Here is a 27,365-nt window from a genome sequence, read left to right as displayed (position 1 = left end):
TTCTGTTTCAGACATTCTGTCAGTGATACAGGATAGTTTCACCAGATCTTTGCTGAAAGAAATCTCCAACCACTGCCAGGGGAAATGTTTGGAGCGGAGTTTGTGAATGTCCACAAACAGAGAATTTTGTGGGCATTCACAAACTCTTAAGGACAGCCTTGCGTTGTTCCATCCACTACCCACTAGGGTGACCAGACGTCCCGGATTTCCCTGGACGGTCCCGGTTTCTGGAGAAGTGTTCCGGTGTCCTGAAACTTTTCTCCACATTGAAGAAATGTCCCAGTTTTTGGGTAGTGCCCGGGTCATTTAAAGAAATGTCCCTGTTTTTAAGGACTGATCAGGTGATCCTGCACGTTAATCCCATTGTTGTGCAGGCTCACATGTCAACCGACCCTCTTAGGGGAAAGAAGTTCACTTCTTTAATCTCTCCTGCTGTGCTGCTTTGCCTCATTTAAGCAGCACAGCAGAATTTAATGAGGTGTGAAGCAGGGCTGCAGATGCCATAGGGCACGGACCGGCCCACCGGCAGCAGGACCCTAGCGCTCTTCGCAGAACGAGAGGTAATGTGAATTTTTTTTTTTAAAGAACACACACACACACACATATATATATATATGTATATATATATATATATATATATATATATACATACACACACATATATATATATATGTATATGTTATAGATATTTGTATATAAGAAGCCCTAAGACCTAATTAGACATTTAGTCCTATTTCTATGTCTGTGCCCGTTCCGGTTTTTCATTTGGGAAATCTGGTCACCCCAACTACCCACCCCTGGTGTGCGAGTTTTTATAATGCTTAATTTTTCTCAGTACTGACTACAGGCAGGCCGCAAGAAATGCATTTTCTCTATCTAGGTGCCATTTTGTGGAATGATTTTCGATCATATAATGATGTTTGCAGCTTAATTAAACTTTCTTGATTGGACCCCAAATATTTTGCTGCCTTTAAAGTGAAAGGCAAGTTTGTGATGGTTTTGAACAACATTAGTTCAGAAGTCGAGCAATGACCTTTTAAGTTGTGCTTCACTGCTGCCAGCTTTCAAATGCCACACACTATTTATTTTTAAGCGGGCTGACATTGATGGCATTACTAAGCACCGTGTTCCACGGAAGCGTTTGAAGTATTCAGCTATTTAAAGTTCAGTTGTGTGTACAAGAGGTTACACCGAAAAACATGTTCATAAGACCAGACGGCTTAATATAGTCATAAAAAGCATGAACGTCGTGCAGACACCGAGTATCGAGAGAGAGAGCGATTGGGAGAGAAAGAAAGGGCGATGGAGAAAGAAAAAAGCGAGGAAGAGAAATAAAGAGCAAAACAGCAAGAATGGAAACGAGTCTGTGAGGAAGTAAAAGTGATGAGGTGAAACTGAAAGATCAATGGAGAGAAAATGAGTGTGTAAGCAAGACAGGACAAGAGTGTAAGTACGCAAGCCGTTAAGAGCAGGTGGGGAAAGGAGCTCCAAAGAAAGAGAGAAAGCTAAAGAAGCATAAACTATGAAGTGATAAAGGGTCCCAGAGACAGACCAAGAGTAGGAGCAGCAAGAACAAGTGGGAAAGAGGAAGGCCTAAGTGGAAAAAAACAGAGCACGAGTGTGTGGGTAAGAGATGGGAATGTGCGGGTGAGGGAGGAAGAGTGTGTAAGTGAGGAAGAACAAGCATTTGCAATGCAATGCGAGACCTATTGCACTGCATATGGTAGGCATCACAGACAACTGGAGGGAGGGTGGGCGGGGGAGTGAAGGCATGGACAAAGGGAGGGAGGGCGGGAGGGGGGTTACGGCAACAACAACGGGAAGGCGGAAGGGGACGAGAATGCACTGACAACAGGAAGGCGGGCAGGTGTGAGAAGGCACGGACAACTGGAGGGAGGGTGAAGGCACGGACAACGGGAGGGAGGGTGGGCTGGGGGAGAAGGCACGACAACAGGAGAGAGGGGGGGTAACGAAGACAGTTAAGCATGTCGTGCCTGCAGTGGGAGAACCTCATTAAAGAAAATAGTGCTCACAGTCTAAATAACAAGTACCAACCGAATAAAGGGGCCAGTCGCCATGGGAGGTGACAAATGAAGAGGAGGCGGTACTAAGGAGGGACTAACAAGCCTTTTGACGAATCAGAAGCCAGCGTTTGGGACAGACAGTGACACAAGCCAATGCAAATATGGGCAGAGAGTGAGTGGGACTTCTATTCCCTACTCCTCTACAATAAGTCACGCAGAGCAGCACATGCGCTCTGGCTCTATGCTCGACCTAAAAGCAGGAGAAACAATGAAAGGCCACAAGCATAATGGAAACAATTGGAATCAGACTATGAGGCATGTGCTGCTGAGACATTCTTCATCCACAGTTTTGCGGTTGAGTAGTTTGCCTATGAACAAATGCTTCAAACATGGATGTTAAATGTTAAATGTCGTATACTTGTAAAGCGCACAGTTGCCCCAGCAAAGGGGCGTCCCGGCGCTGTATACCGCTGGGGAACCCGTCCTGGCTTTCCCTGTAGGATGGTCCCTACTGGGAATCCCCAAGGTGGAGCCAGGCATCCCCGGCGTTGATGGGGCCATTGTGGAGATTAGGCAAACTAATGCCCAAAGTTGCCGAGTGGGACCCCAGGTTAGAGTAGGCACCGAGGCCAGAATTGTCGAGTCCGCTGACCCTGGTCCACGACCCTGCCGCGTCGGGAATTGAACCCTGGTCCCAGGCCGACTTCTGCTCCCGGGTCTGCCGCCTCTAACCAGTGAGCCGGATGTGAATTCAGCTACGACTCTGCACATCACCACGGATTTTGCACTCATATTTGAGCAGTTGTGGTACCCGGTGTCAGTAGCCCCTCCACTCTTAGACCCTGCTTATAAAGTTGGGGTACCCGAAGATGCAGTAAATTCTTCTTATTTTGTTTTTTCCTCTGGAAAGGGAGGATGGCCATGTGACATTGTAATTATACCTGCTGCCAGGAGAGATTTCTTGTAGGGGTTCAGTATTTACCGATTTACTCACAGTTCAAACCCTCCTGTTTGCACACGGACCAAAATGTACCCCACACCTCGTAGTCAGACCTCAGTGGAGTTTCTTCAACGAAATGCTCTCCCCTTATTTGAATGCATAATATACTTGAAAGATATCCCAGCCGAAAAATAATAAAAAATTATGTTACTGCAAAACACAAATATGGCTAGCTAAAGTTAGAAATAAAAATGACTAAGGAAATGTATGTCAAGTGAGCTGTCCCAGTTTTAATGAGACATGAAAATGTTTAATTATATCTGTGTAGTATATGTTGGGCGATTGTTGAAAACTTGTCCAGGCATATCAAGAATGGCATGAAATCTTTAAACAATTTTGGCAACAAGCAAATTGTAGCATACAGGGTTTTTAAAGTCGAATTACTTGCATTTTAAGAATAAAATGTATAGATCTTCATCACATTTGAAATGGAGAGTGCGGTTGTGTGCGTTACCTCTGAAGCCAACCAAGTCTGATATCATTTCAACCAGGGACAAATCGAGAAGAAGACGGCACATTTCATGAAGAGGGGAGGGACGCCTCTTTCCTGCTGGGCATTCTCAAATGTATTAGCAGTTTTCACGAGGCTTCTTCCCAAATCCACTGCTTTCCTTGTGAAATATACTGTCTCAAGTTACTCCGATCCCTCTTTCTTATATTGTAACCTCTTGCTATAGAGAACTGTCTAGTTAAAGAACTTTACTCTTTACGGGGCACTGATTGCATTTATTAACATTAACCCCTTCGCTGCGGCGGCTATTCCGCCGCAGGGCTAAGGGGAAGGCGGGGCCGCGCGGCGGTCCCGTGCTCGTGACGGAACCGCTCCGTCACGGCCCTCTGGTGAGCTGTGCTTGTGACGGAAGGGTTCCGTCACGGACCCGCCCGCCCATTAGAACGTCAGCGTAGGCGCGGAATTCGCGCCGCGCAGGCGCGGCGAGCGGGCCTTGACAGAACCGTTCCGTCACCAGCAGAGCCCACCCGAGGCTCGTGACGGAACGGTTCCGTCACGAGCATGGGAGGGGTTAATATCCATTCCAACTCTGTTATTCCTTATTCCCTCTAGTATACACACGAGCACATTCTCGTGTCTGTCTTCATTTCTGTCTAGATGGATTTGGGACTTACCGCTCGCTACTGACAACTGCAGTGATCCGAAGGTCACAAGTTGGAATCTGTTCTGTTTAAAGGCAGATTCGTCCTTCCACCTTTCCGAGTTTGCATGCAAAGGGCCAGTGGAAGAGAAAGAGAGTAACAAATGGAGGCAGAAAGTGACAGTAACAGGGAGAGAGAGAGGGAGAGAGAAGGGGAGGATAAAGAGCACCAGAGAGTGAGAAACTTAGACATATGCCAAGAGTGACTAAGAGGCCAGAAAGAGTGCAACAACGTTTAAGAGAATGCTGGTGACAAAGGTAAAGAGGCTGATAAGACGAGAGACCAAGAGAAACGGACAGAGGCCATGTGATACTGAGAGTAAAAGTAAAAGATAGGTACAGAAAAAGAAAGTGAGAGAGGGAACACACGCGAAAAGGAGAACCAGAGAAAGAGAGTGGAAGGAAAAGAGGCTGATAAGAGACCGTGAGATTGAGAGACAGATAGAGAAAGCAAGCGAGAGGGCTAAAGATGGAAAAAGAAAAAATACGGAGCCAGAAAGTTAGATTATTTAAAAGGACTGGAAGACAGGGGGTGAAAGAACAAGGTTGGTGAAAAGAGAGAGATTTTATCACGAGAAGTTGCATGGAATTTCAAGACAGAGCGGGTGATAAGAGACACAGAGAGGTAAATAGAGAAAGAGATAGAGGGATGCAAAGAGAACATGAAATCACACGTGGCAGCGGCTAAAGAAAGAGAAAAGGAGATAGGCATAATGTAACAAGAGACAAAGTAAGGCCTTGTGAGACAGAGATTAAGCGACAGGTTAAGTAAGAGAGGCATATAATGGCAGAGGAAGAGAGAGGCTGGATCTTGAAAGAGAAATAGAGGAATAGAGACCACCTGGGTGCAAAAGAAAGCAAGTGTGAAAAAGAGTCGGAGCATGAGAAAATAATAGAGAGAAAAACAAGTAAATACAAAGTAAATAAAAAAGCAAAACAATCCGGTAGAGACAGAGCGTGAGAATGAGAGTGGAAGAGACGGAGAGAGTCTGAGAGGCAGCCAGTTTTACACAACAGGCCGCAGTACCCTGAAAAGTTTCTAGGGGGGGAAGCAGACTGAGGCGCCTCGTGTGTCCGGCTCCCAGGGGCCCTCGCACGCAACCGTCCCCTCCCCAACCCCCGGCGTGTTCATCTGACCAGAGGGAAGCGGGCTTTGCCTCATTAGAACCTTGTTTTTTCATCCATGCTCGGTTGGCGCGGGGACAGCGTGGCGTGCTCTTCGGAGCAGGGCGCGAGCCTGGAACACTTGATCTCATCACGTCTCGCGCTGACGGTGCTGCTCACATTGTACACAGCCGGGCATCTCGGCGGGTCATTAGATGCTGTTGATTTAATGCCACATTCCAGCAGGGCAGGGAGGAAGAGAAACAGCATTAATGCAGGCAACAGGCTGCACAGACCGGCTCTGTGCTCGAGGAAGCATAAGGCGAACAAAGCAGAATGGAAAGATCTCACGACACGAATCAGATGAACATTAATATCAGTATAATTATTAGCTTTATTCGTATTCATATTATTTAATAAGTAATAACAACAATGATAATAATACTATTAATAATAATATTCCACGAATTGTACAAAACCCCAGCTTTGGCACCTTCCAAACGCTAGTTTGTTGAAACTTTAGGTGGTGGACATGTGGGATTGTAAGAAAAATACAGGCACCCTCGAACACAAAGACATGACGTTCTTTCCTGATATATAAAACCTCCAAGAGGGATGTAATACGTAGAACAAAATAGCCAGAATACTAACTGCTGTATTCCACCACCATTCACCATATATATTGATGTTCAGGAATCCATGCTTTTCTTCTGCTTTAAGCTGACAATGATCCCCTTTGATGCTAAGATGTCACTGTCCCCCATTCTAGAGTACAGACGGATGCCGGAAGCCTCTATTTCTGATGAGGATTACAAATGTTGGCCTTCTTACCACCACAAAGGTTGTCTTCTGTCGGTGTTTGATGTTGCGGAAGCCATCGAGGTCTGTGAGAATCACTCCCAGTGCAGCGCCTTTGTGTGGACCAATCAGACGACATGGACAGGTAATTACCCTGGCAGCGAAGGCGCGCTTGAATAGAACAGCGCTGTGCCCCTTACCGCAGTGAAACATTACTGAATGCCTTCTTTCAAATTAATGAGCAACGGGCACTGCAAGCAGCTGCTTAAGGCAGCTCAGATGTGTACTGGTGTAAAAGAGAGAGTTTTTTTCTGAATAAGGGTTTGAGATCAAAGTAAGTGAGGACATTTCAAAATAGCACAGAGAAAGAAAATTTGATGTAATATCTAAATTGCGAGCCGGCCTGTGATGCCCTATCTCTGCATTTTAATTGAAGCACAAAGCTAAGCATTATTGCCTAGTGCTCAGAATATTAGAAGCAATTGCTGCTCTCTTCTCAGCCAATAAACTGATGTCAATTGTCTGTCATTTAGCCATGAGCCTGAGCCTAAAGGCGAGTATGGTTTTAATAAGGGGAAAAATAAATAACAGTTGTAGGAGCCCATGGTAATAGGGCCTATAGCAACACTCCCCCAATCTCATACAATCCAGACAAAAACACATGGCCACTATTCCTGACTCGATGATGATACAACTGTGTAATTCCTTCCATTATTACCTTTTCAAATTCTTAATTTACTGCTCCTTTCCCTGCGAATAATTAGAATTTCAGAAACGCATACTTTTTCAGGTGTGTGTGTACTTCCACCATTGTTCTGTTTTATGCAAAATAGTTCATAGCATGCTTCCTATCCACGGACAATGTTTGTTGTTCAATATATGTTAATCAGTTAAAACACTACTCCAATCTGAAGAAGGGCGTGAAGAGAACAGTGTATTAAATATCATGGTATTTCAATGTAGTCAATGGATCCACAAAATATTAACTGAAGGTCCTTTTACATTCATAACAGCTGGAAGTCGTATCTGTAGTTCACTGGATTTCCATATGTTCCTGTATCTACACACTTGCATTGCAAGAAGTCAATATGACAAACACGTAATTTTATAAAGAAGCCAAATATGAATGTTGAGATAGACATGACTTCAGGTTAACTTTGTGAATAATACGTTCCTCCAAACACACAAAATATTCAGACCTTTACAGATCTGTCAAAAGTTCAGTATCCCTTTTCTCCTACATCTTATGAGCACTGCACCATATCTTTTTATTGGACTCAAAAAAGTATCTGCTAATTTCCTTCATAAGCATATCAGTGTGTTCTGCAATATTAATCTGCCATTTCCAGGGCCTGCTAATTGCTCCAAAAACTTATAAATTGCTAAGATGACAGACTCATAGACGGCACATTCTGGTGCTGGAACTAGTGCCTATGTTGAAGAACACATCTTTCAGTAGTTTGGTTTTTATAGGGTGTGTAGGGGGAGGGTGGTTAACAGCTACAGGAGCGATGGCATATGTTCAGTGATTTCCTGGTGTCCTTCACGGTGTTTGCTGTTGTGATTATGCATAGATCCCACCCAGCTGTTAGCGAAGTATGTAGAAGACCACTTCAACGGCTAGGATCAGGCAGTAGTATCTAGACACCAGCAAACACCAGCATATGACACCGTACTGAAAGATTGTCTCAAATTAACCCTGACGTGTGGATGGATTGATGGAGTAATTGAAATCCCAAAGGAAGTGCCCCTGAGTCCCGTAACTAACACTGCCATATTGCAAAGCTGGAATTGTCTTTAATTATGGAGCACCCAAGGTTTTTTAAACAAGCTCTTCAAAGGTCCTATTTACTTCACTTTATCTTACATGCCATCTGCTGTTAGCTATTTTAGTATATTCACACTTTACAGTAGGCCGTACTGTTGCACGGGGGTCAAACATGTAAAGCTTCATGGTAACTGAAGGGACATTTTTGCATTCTTCACTAGCCACTGAACATGAGCAGCCCAGTTCTCAAAAGTTAGGGCAAAAGCTTAAACATTGCCCTTGCAGGATTAATCTTGGGGCAAATGTATTACTTAAATGGCATTCCCCATGGTGCCCTTGGAAAGCAGTGAAGGCTCACGTTTCCTATGGTACTCACATGCTTACAGTATACTCATGTAGAACATTTACCAAGTGAAACAAACCCACATTTGCACACATACATTTTTCTGGTGTTTTCCTCAGAAAAATGTTTTCCTCGTGGAGAACCCCCTAACCAACAACCTATCGGTTTGTGGGTGTTCATCTACGTTCGCAGATAGGACCCCACATTAACAACCATCAACCTCATTGCGGCTTTAAATTAGCAATATTGGGAATTTTCAATATTCACATATCCCATTTGAGTATCAACCTGTCAATCATTAGTTTGTGAATTGGTTTTGGCATTTTGCAATAGTAAATGGATTTATTTGAATATTGAGTTAAAGTAACACATGGAAATGCAATTGTGTATCAGGCCCAAGGAGGGCGTGCATACAATGAAGTCACCACTCACCATAGATTATTATTTCATTTATTGATTTGGACTACATACTACAGTTTTAGCTCTAAATGGTAGAAAAAGTCATTCCAGTCTAGAGTGCCTTAATGCGGATATTCTTGCACTGCACTCTCTTCCTTTGAGGGCTATCTTTTATGTATTTGGTTGGAATAGTGTTGGATCTGTTTCAGCGTAACAGATGACAAATATTAGTATTTCCATTAGTCACACCTATTAATACAAAGGCTAGGCTTTAATATCTGAGGCATGTGAACCATGGTGTTAGCAATAAATGCAGTTAGGAAAGCAAAGGGAGAAGTAGGCATGGCAAAATTAACTGACTACAAAATTAAAAAAGCTTAGTGGGATCAATTTGCAAAGCATTTACTGCGAGCAGTCGGATCTTACTCTATACTTAGGTGCGACGTTCTGGGAGTAATGGGAAACGTTTGTGATTCACTGCGCTTTTGGTATGAGTGAGCATTGCTTCCTTCTGAAAATACGCCCGAGAAAGGCTTTGTGAATCCGGCGTGGAAGTTCATATGTAACTCGCACTTTGGTCAGGAGAAGACATCACAGCTAACAATAAGAGCTGAAGAACAGTTTTACATAGCCCAATTCTGAATTATGCAGACTTTGTGAACTTTATTCGCAAGTATAATTTCTTGCAAAATGAATATTTTGTGGAGACAGTTGTGCCACTAAAACTTATACCGCAGAAACCCCCTGCAAAAAAAAGGTAGAACTGTCCAATTAAAAGTATGATTTGTTATTTCACATGCAGAATCTTCGTTTGGTGAGTTTTTTTCATTGACTTTTTTTTTACAAAAAGTAACCCACATTTTTAAATTTGCAATGTTTGTAAAGTTTTGAACAGCAAATTAGGTTATCTTTAACTTTAGTTGGAGAGAAGTGCCTCCCTGATCTCAGTGCAAACCTTTTGTTAAGTCCATGTCCTTTTTAACCATAGTCTTTGCTTAGTAACTAGGGGGCCAATTTAGCAAAGTTTCATGCAACTCAACGCAGCAAGATACCTTGCTGCGCGAAAGATGAGGGCAGGATTGTACCATATTTAACATTATATGACGCATGAGGACTCACAATGCGCTGCCTCGCGCAAACGCATGCACAAAGGTGCCTGCCTTGTAAGCAGGATTCTTTTACTCTTCCTGTGCAAAACAATCCTCAGAGGTATTTTACTCTTTCTAAGTGTCCTGCAGAATGCAGAACACTTAGAAAGAGGAAACAACGAAAAGAAATAAAGATATTTCTTCTTTTTGCAACTCTGGTGGGAAGGCATACAAATCTGACGCATTCCCACATATACCAGTGTTGGTAAATCTGGGAGTGCGTCAGAATACTTGAGTGGATGTGTAGGAACACCTGCACTCACCCCATGTAATGCCATACCATGCAGTGTAAAAGCAAGGCAGCGACTTGCGCTGCCTTAGATTACACCAGATTTACCAAGCCACGCAGGGTGGCCTTGCATGGATAGGTAAATCTGAATCTTGGTTATGCATCGTCGTGCGCCACCTTGCATGGTGCAAGGGATGATGCAAAAAGTTGATAAATTTGGGCCTTTATATCTAATGAATTCTAATAACCCAGATGTACATTTTATGAGGCCACATAAACTACTCAGTTAAGAACTGTGATAACACAGAACATAATAAAACAAAATCCTATCCTTTAAGAATGGCTCTTCTATTTCCCAGAAAATGTGGATTTCAGTCCGTAACTGACTGCAGACTGAACTGAAATCTTCTTACTCAGCAGCACACAAAAAGCGAAGAGGATGAGTCAAGTGGCAAAACATTATCATGATATTTTCGGGCCTGTGGGCCAGACTGGCATTTAGTTCCATCTATATCAGGGGTACTCATAGTACGGCCCGCGGGCCGCTGGCGGCCCGGCAAGCCTTCCCTGGCGGCCCGCGGACCTTGCAGAGATCGTACCCGAGTTTTTAAAATTTTTTTTATAAGGCCGTCTGCAACCAGAGCTCGTCTCAGAGACTCTGCTGCCTGTGGGGGCCGGGCGATTTCCGCCGTAGTCCGAGTGGGGCTGCAGGGGAGCTGAGAGGTGAAAATAGCCTCGTTAACACGCTAATGGTCTTTTAAAGACCTGTGAAATGGTTGGGTGCGGCTGTGTGCGCCCGCCTGGAAGCTGTCACAGGGAGGGGGTGTGGGGGGGGGGGGGGTGTGAGGCCGTCTTGCCTAGCTGCTGTTACTGGCTGTGGCACATCATGGGGGGCCCGGGAATATTATCCGAATGTGGCCGTAGTGCCTCGGGTCACTGGAGGAAAAGGAAGTGAGATAAGGTCACTCAGAGTCGAGTCCTGCGATGCTGACTGTCTGCGCAATAAAATCCCCAGCGTTGCCGGACCGGCGGGAGGCCAGATTGACCAGTGACTGATTAATTAATCACTCGCCGACAGGATAGTCATAGCCACCACGGATCACAGGCATCGTTGACATCGAGGTGATCACGGGCGGCTGCGCAAAACGCGCGGGTGGTCTGGATTGGAATTACACTGCAGAGTATCATGCAGTGTGCTGTTTGATTTGCTGGTCCCTGTGCGGCTCACGCTGCGGCCGCCGCAAAGACAGCATTCTGAACTCAACTCAAGTTCAGTAAGTACTTTGTCCAACACAGTGTGCGCCAGGCAAAGCAGTGTCTAACTTTGGTGAACACAGTTTATTATTGTAACTTGTGTCCGCGAGTTTTGGTGTAGCCATTAATGGAGTAAAAGCCCTGGGCTGCAGAGCTTCTCACACCGGCCGAACAGTACGTAGCGGCGCAAGCAGAAAGTTCATTATACTCTTGACCTGTTCCTATGCTGGAGAAGCCTGAGTGAACATAGCAGCCCTGTGCTGCCCAGGGGTGCTGCGTGAGGGCCGACAGAGCCCTGGACTCGAGCCTTCCACTGAGGGCTCAGCACGCCGTGTCAGGGAGGTGAGAGATCATAGACTCTCTTATGTTATGATGGGGCGGCCCTCCTTCCCTTGCTGCCCTTTCCCCAGCACAGAATGCATCCTCACACTGCTGCGTTACTGTGCCGCTGACGCCCTGTTGTTAAGGGGGCCTGATTTGCCGGTTGGAATCCCTGGGTGCAGTGCACAGAATATGTGATAATGTGGGGCCTTCCACTTCGGTTGTAGTGACAGGCACCGCCAGCTACCTAGGCCAGCAGTGTTTACTATCAGCCACAAAGGCATTAGCTGCACTTCCTGCTGGTGTCTCTCCGAGCATCAGAACTCCTCCATAGGCTCTCTTCTTCCCATTGTAGGTCACCATCATGTTGAATGAAGCAGATTCAATGTGTTGTCTGAGGGGTGTGCATCTGCTGAAGAGCGATAGTTCAAGTGGATCGATCCTGCTTCAACTTTCATACTCTGCCAAATACGAGTTTCTCAACTGGTCCTCTAGTTAGATCCGACTTTAATTAGTTTCAATATTGTGCGTTTCACTTCAAACTTTGAGGCAGAACACTGCATCCTTATTTTACAAGGCCTATATTTCACTAGTAATGGTAGCTACATAACACCTCAACCCCATACCCTAACCGCAATGTTTGGCTGTGCTGTCGTTTTCCACAGAAACTATGTCTCCTCTTGTCTTAGCAATTGTCCAGTATCGTGATAAGGACAGTTACACGCTACGCATATGAAACTGGCTGCACAGGACATGCACAGCCCTGCCCAGTGCTACTTGTTAGACTCAGAGTACCTTTTGGAATATAACATTACAGAGCTCTGGCTGCCAACTATAACCTATGTGGGAAAGTGAGGCAGACGGAGGGAGACAGAGGGACGGAGGGAGACAGAGGGACGGAGGGAGACAGAGGGACGGAGGGAGACAGAGGGACGGAGGGAGACAGAGAGGGAGGGAGACAGAGGGAGGGAGGGATACAGAGGGAGGGAGGGAGACAGGGAGACGGAGGGAGGGAGACAGAGGGAGGGAGGGAGACAGAGAGAGGGAGGGAGACAGAGAGAGGGAGGGAGACAGGGAGACGGAGGGAGGGAGACAGAGGGAGGGAGGGAGACAGAGGGAGGGAGGGAGACAGGGAGGGAGACAGAGGGAGGGCGGGAGACAGAGAGAGGGCGGGAGACAGAGAGAGGGCGGGAGACAGAGGGAGGGAGGGAGACAGAGGGAGGGAGGGAGACAGAGAGGGAGGGAGACAGAGAGGGAGGGAGGGAGGGAGACAGAGAGAGGGAGGGAGACAGAGAGAGGGAGGGAGACAGAGAGAGGAAGGGAGGGAGGGAGACAGAGGGAGGGAGACAGAGGAAGGGAGGGAGGGAGACAGAGGGAGGGAGGGAGAGAGTCAGAGTGAGTGAGACAGAGGGAGAGATGGACAGAGAGGGTGTGAGAGGGAGTGAGAGAGTTAGAGGGAGACAGAAAGTCGGAGAGTCAGAGGGAGACAGAGAGACAGACAGAGAGATGGAGAGGGAGAGAGAGAGGGAGAGAGGGAGGGAGGGAGAGAGAGGGAGAGAGAGGGGAAGAGAGGGGGAGAGGGAGAGAGATGTGTGTCTATGCCGGGTCTGGTGGCTCAGTGGACGAAGGCGTCCGCTGCAGGGACCTATGATCAACCTCATGGTCAGTTTGTTTTGTTGCTCTAGCCCCGCCCCTTCCCCACTGACCCCGCCCCCACCGGTGCGGCCCTCGGACACAAACCACACTGTAAATTTGGCCCCCGAGAGAAAGTTTGTGAGTACCCATGATCTATATGATGTTGTAAGCTCCATCTTGTGGTGCATAATACTACAAGGACTTTCTTTTATCTTCCTGTCCACCAGAAAGTCATCTGAGCCACATTGACATAAACGCCTTGGCTTAGTGGTTCCAAACATCTAAATAAAGCTGTGCGTTGACCACAAGCAAGCAAGGCAGATCAACGGGGGTTGTGGTTTACGCGTTACAGCGCTCTACTAAGATAAATTCATTTACACTGGTTCGGTTAAAATGGTAATGTGAGAGCCCCATAAAGATGAGGGTGGAACAAAGTCTGATGATGATTAAGAAGAGCCTTGTCATGATGTAAATACATTGTTTCATGGATGGTTCCTGCACCATACAAGTGTTGACACCAATGGGTTTGTTTCCTCGTCTCCAGACTTCCATGATAGTGCTGTCAGAAGTATCCAAGAAGAGTATTTCTAGTCTTATGATGAATTCATGTAGTGAAGATGCTTTTTGCCTTTATTAACCTCTCTGCTTGGATATTTCCAGGTCGGCATCTTGTCTTCTTCAAGATGGGGTCCAGTCAACTGATGAAGGATCCTGCAAAGATGACATATGTGAAAGTGACTGGCTGATGGTTCTCTGGATGCACAGGCTCAATTCTGTTAGCAAAACAGATACAAAGTGCTGTGTACAGCTGCGGAAGGAGAGATAATTGCACTATGAATCATTCTCTACCCTCTCCTGTGCTAACTACACGTTTAACAATGACTTAAACTACCAGGAGGAATGTGCAATAACGCCACAATGGTGAAATATGACATTTTGTTGGAAGAAACAAAGGATACACTGTGTTGTTTTTATGTCGGGTGAAACGCTGTAGGCGCGCGTGGCTTTTGTTTTGTGTGAAAAGATCAGGCATGCTTGCAGGCAAAATTATTTAGTGATGTGGCTCATTCATGAGCAAGAACAAACCATCTAATTTGAAGAACAAAAATCTCATGTAAAAATGGACTACCAAAGTGTTTACTTCCTGTGACCTGCAGCAACATCCATTTTTATTTATAAACATGTACATTCGCGTCACTGATACCCTTTGGTTATGGCTTATGAATGTAGCATACCTAAATCATATTTAACATTTCCCAGCCAAGTTTAATTTATTCATCAATTTCTGAAAAATGCTTTTGTCGTTGCCAATATTATTTTGAAATGATCAAGCTCTGCAAACGTGAACAAGAAAGATAGTTTGTAAGTTTCTTTTTTTTTTTGCATTCAGATTCTTAGTTCTCCAGCTGTTGACAAGTTGTAGTAGGCAAACAATTTTATGTTGGCAAAGGAACAGGAGCCTTAATTACTGACAAAATGCAAGTGAGTGGATATTTATAGGCATGGTGTGTCTAGAGGGCTTGCTTTCAGTGAAAGCAGTAAACTAATAAAAATGCTAAACGTGACCATTGTCATAATGTTTTGTACAGTCGTTTGTACATTCGGATTTTTTGTTACTTTCGTGTTTTCTAAAATTATTTTTGTAAAAAAATAAATAAATGTTTCTGAAATCGTTTGACGCCTGGCTGGTTCTTCTGGTCGCGGCAGCTTTCCCAGCTCCATTGTGTCTGCGCCAACAGGAGGCGATGACCTTTTCGTCGGAGACAAGAGGCTTTGGCGGTTCCTTTGTTTCGTTTCCAACTGCTCAGTTGTGTGATTACAGGCCCTGCGTGCTGTGCACCAGCTTTTCATAGCTAAAGGGGCAGGAATCCGGTGGTGCCTTGCAGTGCATGTTGTGCAAAGAGAAGAATGAATTGCTCGGACGCTGTCACACCTACACCAAAGATTCATGCACAATCCGCTGTATTACTACATGGTATTCTTCTACAGTTGGTCATGTGTGTTACTTTCCCTCACTGGGTGCTGCTTTTCTGTATGGTGGTGTGGATTTTGGGATCTAGCTGAGCAGCATAAGGTGATCTGCATGGGCAAAAAGGGAAGCTTGTAGGGGCCTTTCTACCTTTCCCTCATGCTGGCAGCCGTATTTACACCCATGCTACCACTGCAGTATGTATTGGCATAAAGGTTCAAAAATATGTTTACATTGTTTTAAAATAGTCCCATCAATATATCTGCCAGAAAATAAAAGTAACAAGAAATATAAAACTATACATGGGCCGAGTACACTTCGTATTTAAAAGTATCCTTCCACTGTGGTGTGCACGGAGAATCGGTGTGGAGACATTTAGGCCTTAAGAATAAGTCTGTAAAGGGTAATTGAATTGGGAATGTATACCCTAAATTTGGTTGTTGATGCATCCGTATTTGTTTCGTAATGTCTAAACTATGCAAACGATGATAGGACCCGGACCCCCCAGCATGTCCCCGCCCCCGCCCCTCAACTCTGAACCCACATGCATATCAAAGACAGAGATTTGTGTGGGTTTACAAACGGCCATGTTTAATCATCATACCACATAAACATGACAAAGAAGGTAAAATGCATAACTTATCAAAACATAAAACACTTTTAATAATTGACCTTCCGATTTGTCACAACCCCCCAGCACTAAGGGGGGGCATCCTGCGCAAGGTGCAACCCACCTGCGCCCTAGAGTGGTGGGCCCCACCTCTGTTCCTTGTCCGCCAATCCGGGGCCCACCCCTCGACCACCAGGCTGCCCAGGAACCCAGGAGGCTCGAAACCTGTCACCCTAGCCTCCCCAGCCGGTGGTCACCTTTCTCCAAGCGGAGAGCTTACCGTCTCTCCCCCTCAGTGCTGGCCTAGGGAGTACTTAGGGCGGACTCCCATCCATCGTGTGAGTAAATGTCAGTGTTCGCAGGTCTCTTTACAACCACAAGGGTGACCCAGGGCCTTAGGTCTGTCACCCTCCCCATCTGCGTTCAGTACAAAAGACCACAATCCATTGATCCAGGCATCAGTGCCCAAGTCCGACAGATGTACGCCATCCTGGTGGTACATTGCTTCTCCAGAAATCATCCTGTGTGGAATCAAACACAAGCGGCCCTTCACTGAGCACAACTTGGCTAACTCCCCGTTGAGTCTCCTAACTGAAACGTTCAGTGATCTAGCCCGCACTCCGGGGTCCCAGGTCCTGCGTGGAATCATGCACGACCATGCAATTTTTGCCAAACGAAAGATCCGCCCTAACCATGCGAACTCGGTCAGCAATGCCTCCTTGACCGCCAGGCGCCCCCGGTCGACCATGTCATTTCCTCCTAGGTGGATGATTACCAAATCCGGGGTCTTCCGCCCTTCCTGCTCTCTTAGCTCCTCCACGAGCCGTCGTAGGTGGCGAATTCGCAAGCCCCCAATGCCCCTCCACAGGAATTCCGTCCCGCCTAACCCCGCCGGCTTCACAACTCGCCTCTGCTGCAACCGCACCGTGGTGCGCCGCACGAACGAGTGCCCCAGTACCCACACCACCTTCGCGGGCATCTTACTGGATAGGATGGAAATGGAAAAGTTAAAAACCAGCTTCAACAACATATACACCGTCAGTCACAAAAAGTCTGGTCTGATGTACCCTCTGAAACAGTTGGACGACCAGCGCCCCACCCTTTTCACGGTGCCAGTGGGCAAGCCCGCCCCTGCCGCCAAGGTGGCAGCCCCAATCCTGAATGAGTGAGAGGGGTACCCTGCTCCTTCTAGACCTAACTCCCCTAAAGCCAGACCCAGGACCGCCCTAAATTGATATTGGGAAAGACAATGGCCCTGTTCATGTATGAACAAGGCTACCCCCCATGAGTAGGGCGCAACGCTAAATATGCCCGCAACTGGGCCACGGGACAAGCTATAACTCCCGGGGCAGGGTTCAACTGGATGGTAGACCACTTCCCACCCTGGTCAGTTTTGGACCTCCTGAGGATCACTTCTAGGCCCCCCGGGGAAAAGGAGGTGTCCCGGAACTGCAGTCCCCTCCCTTGGTCAGACCTAGAGGACCCCACCAGTTCGCTCAGTCTAAAGGCCCCGTAAAAGGCCAACGAGAAGGCAGCCCCAAATAGCGCACATTCAAAGTGGGAACTACAGACTTTAGGTAGGGCTCCTAAGATGTTAGATAAGGTTGCTACATCCAGAGGCCTCCGGTAATCTCGCCTCGGCCCCTCCAACCTGGCCCAGCCTGTCAGGGCCTTCCTCACCACAAAGGAGGCACTAGGGTCATTCTATCCCGCTAGTCTAGCAAAGAAACCTACAGCTGAAACATGTGCCCTCGCATAAGACACCGGCCTGCCCTGTTCCCTTAAGAGCTGAAGGAAGCCATATATCGCCTCCTGAGAGAACAAATCCGGGATGCCTGCTCACAGTACAAGCGCTCGTGACGCCCCGCCGCTCCCGCTCCCTGCAGCCACGAATGGGCCCTCCCAGTCACACGCACCCCCTTACCTGACCTGCCGGGTCACCGATGGAAGGATGTCACCAGCCTTTGTCTCCACGCTCCGCAATCTCTGCCGGCTCGCCTCCACCACCGACCGCGCCTCCTCACACGACCCGGACCGATGAAAACGGGGGCTAAACTAGTTTAAAACTTAAGCTAGGGATAGAGGGGGAGGCGCCGATCGCAGGCGAGCACAGCAGTCCGATAGGGAGAAGGGGGACAAAGAGACTGGGGTCACTGACCCGGGCCCCTCAATAGGCCCCAGTCTCCGCCCCCCTCTCCCCCACCGGAAGTGCGACACACCGTGACCCGGAAGGAGTCGGGCGGCCGGAGGCCTCGCGGCGATCCGCCCGCCCAATGACTGATGAGGGTCGGAGGGCGGGAACCGGGGGGGCCAGGTCCTAGGAGCGCGCTCCCTCAATGTCGCGCTGGGCATTACGTTCCTTGCTTGCACTGATTGTGACTCAAAGATACATCGGGTGACACCCACCATCTACTTTACTTGCACCACAGTCATAGTTAACTTACCTGCCAGAAAGCAAAAGAGAAAATATTTTAAGAGGTTTCATTGAGAGTTTAGTAATATACAATCTTGTTTTAATCCTTCTAACCAACATGAGCAAGAAATATTTGTTATGACTGAAGCCATTACATTCCATATCCCTGTGGTGCCATGACATACCACACATGGGCAGCATTTAGAGGTTGCCAAGGCCAGCAGCTGCTACCCATGGCCATTTAAGTTGCTACCCCTGTTTTCGCTGTGTCTCTTGTAGCAGGAGGCTGTAAGCATGTTTTTTTATTCAATCATGGTACTACCACCGCCCTCATGCTTCAGACAAACAGTCCCACCAGTTATTTTACTTTTCCTTTTTCACTTTCCCCTTCTCCCATCTCTATGTGTATGCCCAACTTTTATTTTGGCCACCCTTGTGTGTCTTTCCCTCTCCCTACTGAGCATACATCTTCCCTTCCTCAAGTTAGCAGTCTACTTTGGGACAGTGATGCTTCATGGCTATTGGGTTGAGCCTTGCCCTGCCCAGTGCTAGGCCTCCCTTTTCTTGTTATTCCCAGGGCAGACCTTTAATGATGCAAGGCTCCTCTGGGCCTACAATCATCTGCATTGTCATACTTATGATGACCATTATTGATTTGTGAGCCTGCAAGGGGCACTGCACTGAGGAGTCATTATGTGCTACGACGACTGCCAGTGAGCTGGAGTGTTGGGAGATTGGCCACCCACATGTTCTGTTTGCTGCATGCACAGCAGTAGCGGCTCCTTGAGGGAGTGCGGTGGAGCGGGGCAGGTCAGGGGCAGGGCGGGGGTAGGTAGTAAACTCTGGCATATGACCAAAGGGAGTTAAGTAAAGAAATTAATAAATAAAACGAATTACATTGCGCGGGCTGCAACGCCAAATGGCACCAAAGTCGTGGGGCACTGGAGCTCGAGTCCAAGTATTATTTCAGCTATGGGGCTTGTGAAAGTGCACCAAAGCCTAGAATCTGCATCGGGACAGAGGTGCCAGGTTCAAGCATTCTTGTAATCTTTTTCTCATTGCGATGTGTTCAGTTGCTAGTTCACAGTGCGACCACAGGCGAGGTGGGGGCTGCAGGGATGCTTTAACATAGAGCCCACCCCCAACAAGGCATTAACTGTGGTAGAGAGTAACATTTCCAGCAAGTTCTAATATATTATGGCTGTGTGTATGTTAGCCTTTTCACTGTTTCATTAAGAAGCCTTTGTTTGCACCCAAGAATAAAGGCTGAATATCACAAACTGTAACTTGATTGCTTACATTTCTTTTAAATAGTTGCCATATAGCACATTGGCCAGTGTGACTCCATTAGCCAGTCCTGGCTTTTCAAGAACCACAATACTGCATTGTGGGACTTGAAGTTTTCTTTAAGGATTGTAAACTCGGGTATACATGTCAACAAGCAGTGTTTCTGGCTAAAAAGAAAGGACTGCTTCAGGAGTCACATTTAAGAGCTCGTAGACTTTGTGTTATAAAGTGTACTTGTCCTTTTCTAATACTGCTACTGCAATGGTGGATATGGTGTGGTCTTTGGGTATGTGCAGGTGGTGTACTGCTGCCTAGTGTAATGGGTGGCTGGGGTGTGTTTATGTTTTGCTGGCCATGGCTTACCGGAAGTAATTCTTGACTTATGAGACGTGTACCCATGGCATACGTGTGGGAATGTTACTCATGGCAAAGTCCAGGCCCTGGAGTACTGAAGACAATTCTTAGTATGTGGGGGCACCAAATGTAAAATGTTGGTGCTGACATATTGGAGGTAAGTTTTGGCATGAAATGGCACCCATGGCAAAATGGTGGTCATGGTATATGGGGGAAATCTATGGCAAAATTCTGGCACTGGCATATTTTATGTACTTCTCAACATAAGGGGAGCACCCATAGCATGTGGTATACACCCAAAATGCTGGTACTGGCAGATGTGAGGTAATTCTTATCTTACAAGGGACACCATGGCAAAATTCTGGAGCTAATTGCTGTTTTTTGAGGTGAACCCAAGGCAAATTCTGAAAAAAATGTGGCAAGCTCCTCAGCAAGGTCATGTTTCCTTGACACACAATGAAAGTAATGGGATTTTTTATGTGTGCCCTCGCACAGCTCATGACTATTGAGCACATTTATGCAAAAATAGTAATACAAAATGCACTATTTGACCACACTTTTTCAAAACGTTCTTTCGGGGCAACCCACAAACCCTCCTAAAAAATCCTAGCTCACCCACTTTTTTCTGTCACAGGATCTCAAGGTGAGTATTACTCCCCTCCACTTTCAGAGATCACCAGCTGTGAGCAGAAGTAGCAGAGTGCAGAGTGGGCAGTGAATGAGCAGAGGGGGCAGTGTGTGTTTGCGTAAGAGGCATGAGGAGGCATTTGGCAATGAAATTAAAAACATTGTTCAATGCTAAAACGGGTAAATTGTGTTACATTTAACAAGTAGATTAGCACCTGTACTCCCATTTTACCTACATTCCTCCCCAATTTATATTAAAAACTGGGTTAGTTGACACAGGCACCTACCAATAATGTTGTGAACCAGGCTCTCATAGTTACATGTAATTACAAAAAGGAGTTGTTAGATCGCAGTTCAGTGTGTATCTGGAGTCATTACTTCAAGGTAAGTGCATCATGAGTACTTTTACATCGTTGTTTTTAACATCGGGAGTGCCTTTATGTTGCCTATTTAAATGAAAGTGTATTTTTAATTTATTAAAAAAGTACTGTCTATATATAACATAGTGGCTATTGTCGCTCCATAGTTATAATTAGGACCTAGTTACCACAGGAATTGATTTTTTGTTTTGCTAATAACTTTGGTTTCCAAAAAAGGTTCATCCATCTCAGCTCCTTCCTGGAAAGTTTCAGGGAGGTCCGTCAAACAGAGGCCAAGGATACGAAATAACTATAACGTGCACACTCTTCATGCACTGCTTATAACCACACATATGACCTCACAAGTTGCATCATGACTTGTTCTATTATAATATCATTCATAACATCACTGATGACATCTGAAATGACATTATTAATGACATCACTGTTCATGGTGAGTCCGCAAGTTATAGTTACTTCATTATTTAACTAGAAGTGATGAATTTCAGTGTTTCCTATAGTTTAAAGTGTTTTATAAATATATATGTGTGTGTGTAACTATGCGCATATATAAGTATATATACATGTGTGTGTGTGTGTGTGTTTATATAAATATATATATATATTTATATATATATATGTGTGTGTGTGTAAAAACCAAAGGTTCAAGTGACGATATAGTTAGGTAAAATTTTCAGTAACAATGTAACGTCTTAAACTCTAAACACCACAGAAATTTACCACTTATAATCATCTAAAGTAACTATAACTCATCCCCTAAGGTAACTTTTTAACATAAACTCATATTTTATTACCATACATAAACGCCATGCGCGGCAGAGGTTTGGCCGCAGGGCCAAACACCCACAGGCAGCCAACCCACCTAAAGGCAGTCAACCCCCCGCAGGCAGCCAGCCCCATACTGCGCACCGCCTTTCGTTGTGCGCTGCGTAGGGTTGGCTGCCTCTGAGTGTCTGCTTCCAGGTAGTTTGGTGCAGGGCCTGGCTTGCAGACAGGTCCTGCAGTCAACCCCATTCCGTGCATGACTAAAGGCTGTGTGCTGGGTGGGGTTGGCTGCCTGTAGGGAGGCTGGTTGCTTGCAGTCAGGCCCTGCATCCAACTCACCACATGCAGCCAACCCCCCTCTACGCACAGCTTATGGACGTGCACAGTGGGGTTTGGCCACAGGGCTTGGCCTGTGGCCAGGCCCTGTGACCAACGCCTCAGCTCGCTGCCAACTGGCATGTGCAGCGTTGGGTTGGTTTTCATGCCCCGGGTACCCCACAACTCTATATACATATTAAGGCGAGGTGGGTGTGCAGCCCCCCTCCCTAAATCTTAATTGGCCCAGGGGACCCCATTTCCTGGGACCAAGTTCAAATAAAAAGTGGAGGGGTGCATGGCACTCGACTCTGAGCCACAATAGGCCCCGGAGACCCCAACCCCAGGACTGAATTTCATTAGAAAGGGAAGGGGCTGCGTGGCCCCTCTCCTCAGGCCTATAGTGGCCCCCAAGTATGAGGTAAACCTTATTAGACCCTGGGACCCTATCCCCTGAGGATGAAACATATGAAAAGGGGGAGGAGGACTGTGTGCCCCCCTTCCCGAGCCTTAGAATGGTGCAGGGAGGGGGGACACGCCCCACTCCCCAAAATAAATACATTATTTCCCCCCCCGGCCCTGGCCCACCCTATTTTTTTTTCTGGATCAAGCATTGAGCCCATGTGTGCAGTGTGGGGTTGGCTGCCTTTGGGCCTGCAGGCCACAGGGCAGGCCTTGTGGTCAACACCACACCATGCACAATCAAAGACTGTGCACAATTTGGGGGTTGGCTGGCCAGGCCCTGTGGCCAACCCCCCGCCGTACATGACCGGAGGCCCTGCGCAGTGTGGGGTTGACACAGACCAGGCCTTGCTGCCAAACCCCCACTGAGTGAGGGGTTAGCTGCATGTTGGGGGTTGACTTCAGGGCGTGGCTGCAGTGGCTATGTGTGGCAGGGGTTGCATTTACGTAGGATAATTAAATATTTTCATAAAAATAAACCTACAAATTCACTGAAAAAAATCAAAGGTTAAAGTGCATATTGAACATTGTGTGCATGGAGAGTTTCCCATATATCTGTAACTGATTGTTAATACGAACTAGGCTACCCATGAGGTGTATGGTATAGGGTTGATGATGCACATAACACATGCTTGCTACACCTAACTAAATTGTATCCGTGATGGCATGATGCTTCACATTATTCTGAGCTATTTTGTACTCACTTTCAGGCCTCTGATGCCATACTAGTTTGCAGAGTAATGTGTACAAAAGAAGCTGGGATGGTCATTTGAGATGTCATCAGTGATGTCATAGAACTTGTCATGAGTGAAGTATTATGTGAGGTCATAAACAGTGCATGGTGGGGACACAAGTTATAGTTAGCCCTGCCAACGATAACGGATGAATTTATGTGTTTTTTTAGTTCCAAATATTAGTGCTGTCCCTGACATATTCACTTAACAATAACCTACTTCACCTTTGCTTTTTTCTGTGAATTTCTAAGTTTTTTTTTTAAATGAAAATAAATATTTTCATCACATCTAACTATGACAGAAAACAGAACAACACTGCCTCATGCATTTCCAAACCATGAATGGGACTCTCTCAAGTGGCCGTGGAAGGGGCCTCAGACAGACAAAGAAGTTGTAGATATTTGGGACAGGTGACTCCATGGAACTCTGACGTTAATAGTTTCAAAAAAGGGTTCCATAGCTTGGGAAAAGAATCACCCTGGTTCGATAAAGTGAGGGTTATGCGTTCCATCCCCAGAATATACCACATTCGGTGCAGCCAGACTTGGTATGTTGGAGTGTGCCCCCATAATTATGTTAAACTTTATTAAGGGTGGCACTTTTTGTCCTTGAGAAAAGATACCCAGGCCTTAGAGCAGGAGCAGATGCTTCGAACATCCTAGCATGCATAGGATGTCTACACAAATGAAAGTGAAGTCCTAAAAATGGTGTTTAATAATTTTGCACCGTCCAGTCATGTTACAATATACTACTGGCTACTCTGAGGTTTGTCTGGTTCCAAATACTCATCTTTTCATTTCAGTCCAACCTTATCTCTGGAGTCATTTTTTTGCCTGCCTTTGGACAACCCTCTTTAGCCGCCTTTTCGCTGCCTGCAAGAGTAAATCTGTGTGTCTTCTTGTTTGGTAGTTGGTGATCCTGCGTGCCCACACTGACCCTTACTGCATTTCACAACTACTGCAATAAATCAGCTCCACTTAAACCACACTCCTCAATCCAGTTCTGAATTTGCTTCATCTTGCCATCCTTAAAGACCTCTTCTGTTAGCACCAGTGGCAATGTTCTCTCTTGAATGAAAACTTCCTTCCATAAATTTGAGTTGATTCTTCTATGAATGATTAATCTCTTGGTACATTCACAACTTCTTTAACCGATTGTTCATCTCTTTTATTCAATACATGTATATCTAAAGTGACCACACACTGCGTGCCTTTAGTTTCGCTATCCAGAAAAAACAGAAATTCTACAGTAAGGTTTTGATGGGACTATCATATTAAAAATATTATAGATTCAACATTTTCACAGCACTGCATTATCCAACGCCTACTCAGTTAAACAGTCTCCGAATTAATAGACACTGCTCACACTCATGCTCGCAAACTGGACTTGCTCTTCCTCTTTGAAACATATTCTCTGTGTCTTTTCACTGTTGTACTTGTTTATCTCAATTGTTTATTCAGTGTTTAAAAAAACACAAAACGAGCAAACCACACTGATGGTGTCCTTGATCTCATACCAAAAAAACTGTCTGTTCTTCATAACTCTTGGTCCCTCTCTTTTTTCTCTCTTGAATATTTCTCCCAAACATTATTTTTTTAGGAAAATCAGTTTAATAACATCTACCGTCCCTCGTGTTACAACCCCGTCTTTTTTACCTCAATGAACTACAGATTCTGTGGAGCCACAGAAATAATCCAGTGATCAACGCTTTGAGATGCCTTTTGGATCTACTTGACCTAACTCATGTTTTTGCCCAGCCCACCCATGGCAAAGGCTCTATTAAGACTGGGAGGGCTCCAGCAGCAAAGCAATACCTTTCAAAACAGCCCAGTTCCAAACCAAGTGCAGCAGACAATCAAAACCAAAGAAAATGCTAGAAGAATGTTCGTTCCTTCATCTAGAGCAATTTTTTATGTGTTCTTTTATTTCTACAGCCATGAAATCCTCAAAATCACCAGCAACTTAAAATCAAGTATACTGTCGTCATATGTATATGTGGTGCGACCTCAGTAATGATGCTCATGTCTTGTATTGTTTTCTGGAAAATCTTTAATAAACCAATTTCACGCAAAAACAAATCAATTACACTGAAACCTGTGAAGCAAAAACTATCATCTCGATGTCACATGACTGACCCCAATCAGCAACCACATCCCTGGAAACTTGGAGAATACAAGCCCAGCTCTGTCTCTCTGTCATAATTTTGAAATCAAATGACATCTTTTAACATCCTCATCCTGAACACAGAAGCACAATACTATAAGAAGTACATTAATACCTAAATTTTAACAGTGAAATTATTCAACCCCTCTAAAAGCACTTTCGTGCCTAAATCAAGAATACTTTTACCCGACAATGTGCAACAACATTTTAAAAAATAATTTAGACAACAACTGATGTCAAAGAATGAGTGTAGACATCTCAGCATACTAGTTTGGTCCAATTGCAAATCTTTGGCATGCTTTTTACTGTTGAACTTCTTGTATATGGCGGATGTTTTTTAGGCTTGCCTGCTAATGCAACTTGATAATGAGCAGCTTTTCATATGGTTGATTATGATTTCTTACTACTTGATCCCCACATTCATGTCTCATTAGAAGAAGTCATATTTGTTCTCTTTCTTTTTACCAAGCTGCTCACAGTTCACTAAGGTGGAATCCCCCACACGCTTTGCCTAACACCAACTTTACAGACTGCAACCACAATTTACCAACAATCACCTGCTATCAACGTCTTCTGCCAACTAAACTCTAGCACTTCATCCCTGACATACACTTGAGATCAATTGTCCTGGACATGTTCTTAGCATAGATTAAGGGATGATGTGCTATCCTAGTTTGCTCTTCTCAGGATTCCACCTAATATCTGGCAAAAAGAAATGACACCACATTATCCTGATTCAAAGTAACTTTCGTTGGATTCTCCTAGTGGCTTCAATCTCATTAAAGGCGATGTCCAACATATAAAAATATTTCTCTTGTTCAGCCCTCCTACCTGCAATACAAACTTAATTGTGCAATGGCTTCCAAAATGTAAGAAACAAGACCTCAATCTATATGGAAATTTCACACGTCAAAATATCTAATATACTCTTTGTAAATTCAGTTTTAGATCCAGTGCTTTAGTCTTCTTACACAAAGTGTGACTCGTTTCTACTCTTTTTGACTAAAGACCCTCTTGTTCTCTATCTACCTCACGACATGCACACAAATAATACCCCTTCCGCCACAAGCCCCACAAATATGTTTATTTTCTGTATTTTTATTGTTTGAGGAGAAGGTCCGTGCTCTCCATGCACTGTTACGAAATAAATAAAAATTACTATTTCCCAAGTTGGTGATAGCATCTGTGTATGTATGATGATGATGAATAGGGCCGGACTGGGAACCCAAAGCATCCCTGGCAATTTTCTCTGACTAGTCTCTGGAACTAGAAACGCTTGCTTGCTGCTTTTGTTCCTGGGGGCAGATATTGGAGCACAGCTGCAAAACTGGACCCCAATAAAAAAAATTGCCCCTCTGCTGTTAAACCAGCCCAACCCTTCCAGCCTCCTGGGGAAACGCCCAATGCCCGGTACGGCCAGTCCGGCCCTGATGATGAAGTCTTCCTTTCCATTGAAAAGGCATTTTAGGTCTCATCTACTGAAAGCCTTAGTAGTCAATAGGCCTGCAATTCAGTAGCATTAGAAGAAGAGCACAGGAACATGCCGATACCACACAATTAGGGTTAGGAATCTGTTCCTATTTATTGTACTGCACTAATTCCCAAAGTCTGTGTAGGAAAATGTTGTCCCATGAGCCACTTGTGGGAGCCTCCTAAAATATCAAGTCTCTATCCCTCTGTCCGCTTGACTCAGAGCAAAGGAGTCTCCTAACATTTCAGGTCTCTATCCCTCTGCTCTCTTGACTCACAGCAAGGGAGCCTCATAACATATCAGGTCTCTATCCCTCTGCTCGCTTGACTCAGAGCAAGGGAGCCTACTAACATATCAGGTCTCTATCACTCTGCTCGCTTGACTTAGCAAGGGAGCCTCCTAACATATCAGGTCTCTATCCTTCTGCCCGCTTGACTCCGAGCAAGGGAGCCTCATAACATATCAGGTCTCTATCCCTCTGCTCACTTGACTTGGAGCACGGGAGCCTCCTAACTATCCGGTCTCTATCCCTCGGCTCGCTTGACTAAGAGCAATGGAGCCTCCTAACATATCAGGTCTCTATCGCTCTGCTAGCTTGACTTCAATCAAGGGAGCCTCTTTACAAATCGGGGCTCTATCTC

At 45.6% G+C, this 27,365-nt stretch overlaps 1 protein-coding gene across 1 annotated transcript in view; it reads left to right on the top strand.

Annotated features, from left to right (window-relative positions):
* PKDCC (protein kinase domain containing, cytoplasmic) overlaps positions 1-14,849 on the top strand; it is an 81,203-nt gene extending 66,354 nt beyond the window's left edge. The window contains exons 6-7 of the mRNA XM_078649707.1: positions 6,049-6,222; positions 13,835-14,849. Coding sequence (XP_078505833.1) covers positions 6,049-6,222; positions 13,835-13,920 — 260 coding nt within the window. The 3' untranslated portion in view covers positions 13,921-14,849. The remainder of the gene's footprint in view (positions 1-6,048; positions 6,223-13,834) is intronic.
* Positions 14,850-27,365: the final 12,516 nt, after the last annotated feature.

Source organism: Lissotriton helveticus, chromosome 6 (genome assembly GCF_964261635.1).
Source record: "Lissotriton helveticus chromosome 6, aLisHel1.1, whole genome shotgun sequence".
NCBI classification, from domain to species: domain Eukaryota; kingdom Metazoa; phylum Chordata; class Amphibia; order Caudata; family Salamandridae; genus Lissotriton; species Lissotriton helveticus.
The sequence above is the reverse complement of the archived record's forward strand: the minus strand, read 5'-3'. Positions and strand labels throughout refer to the sequence as shown.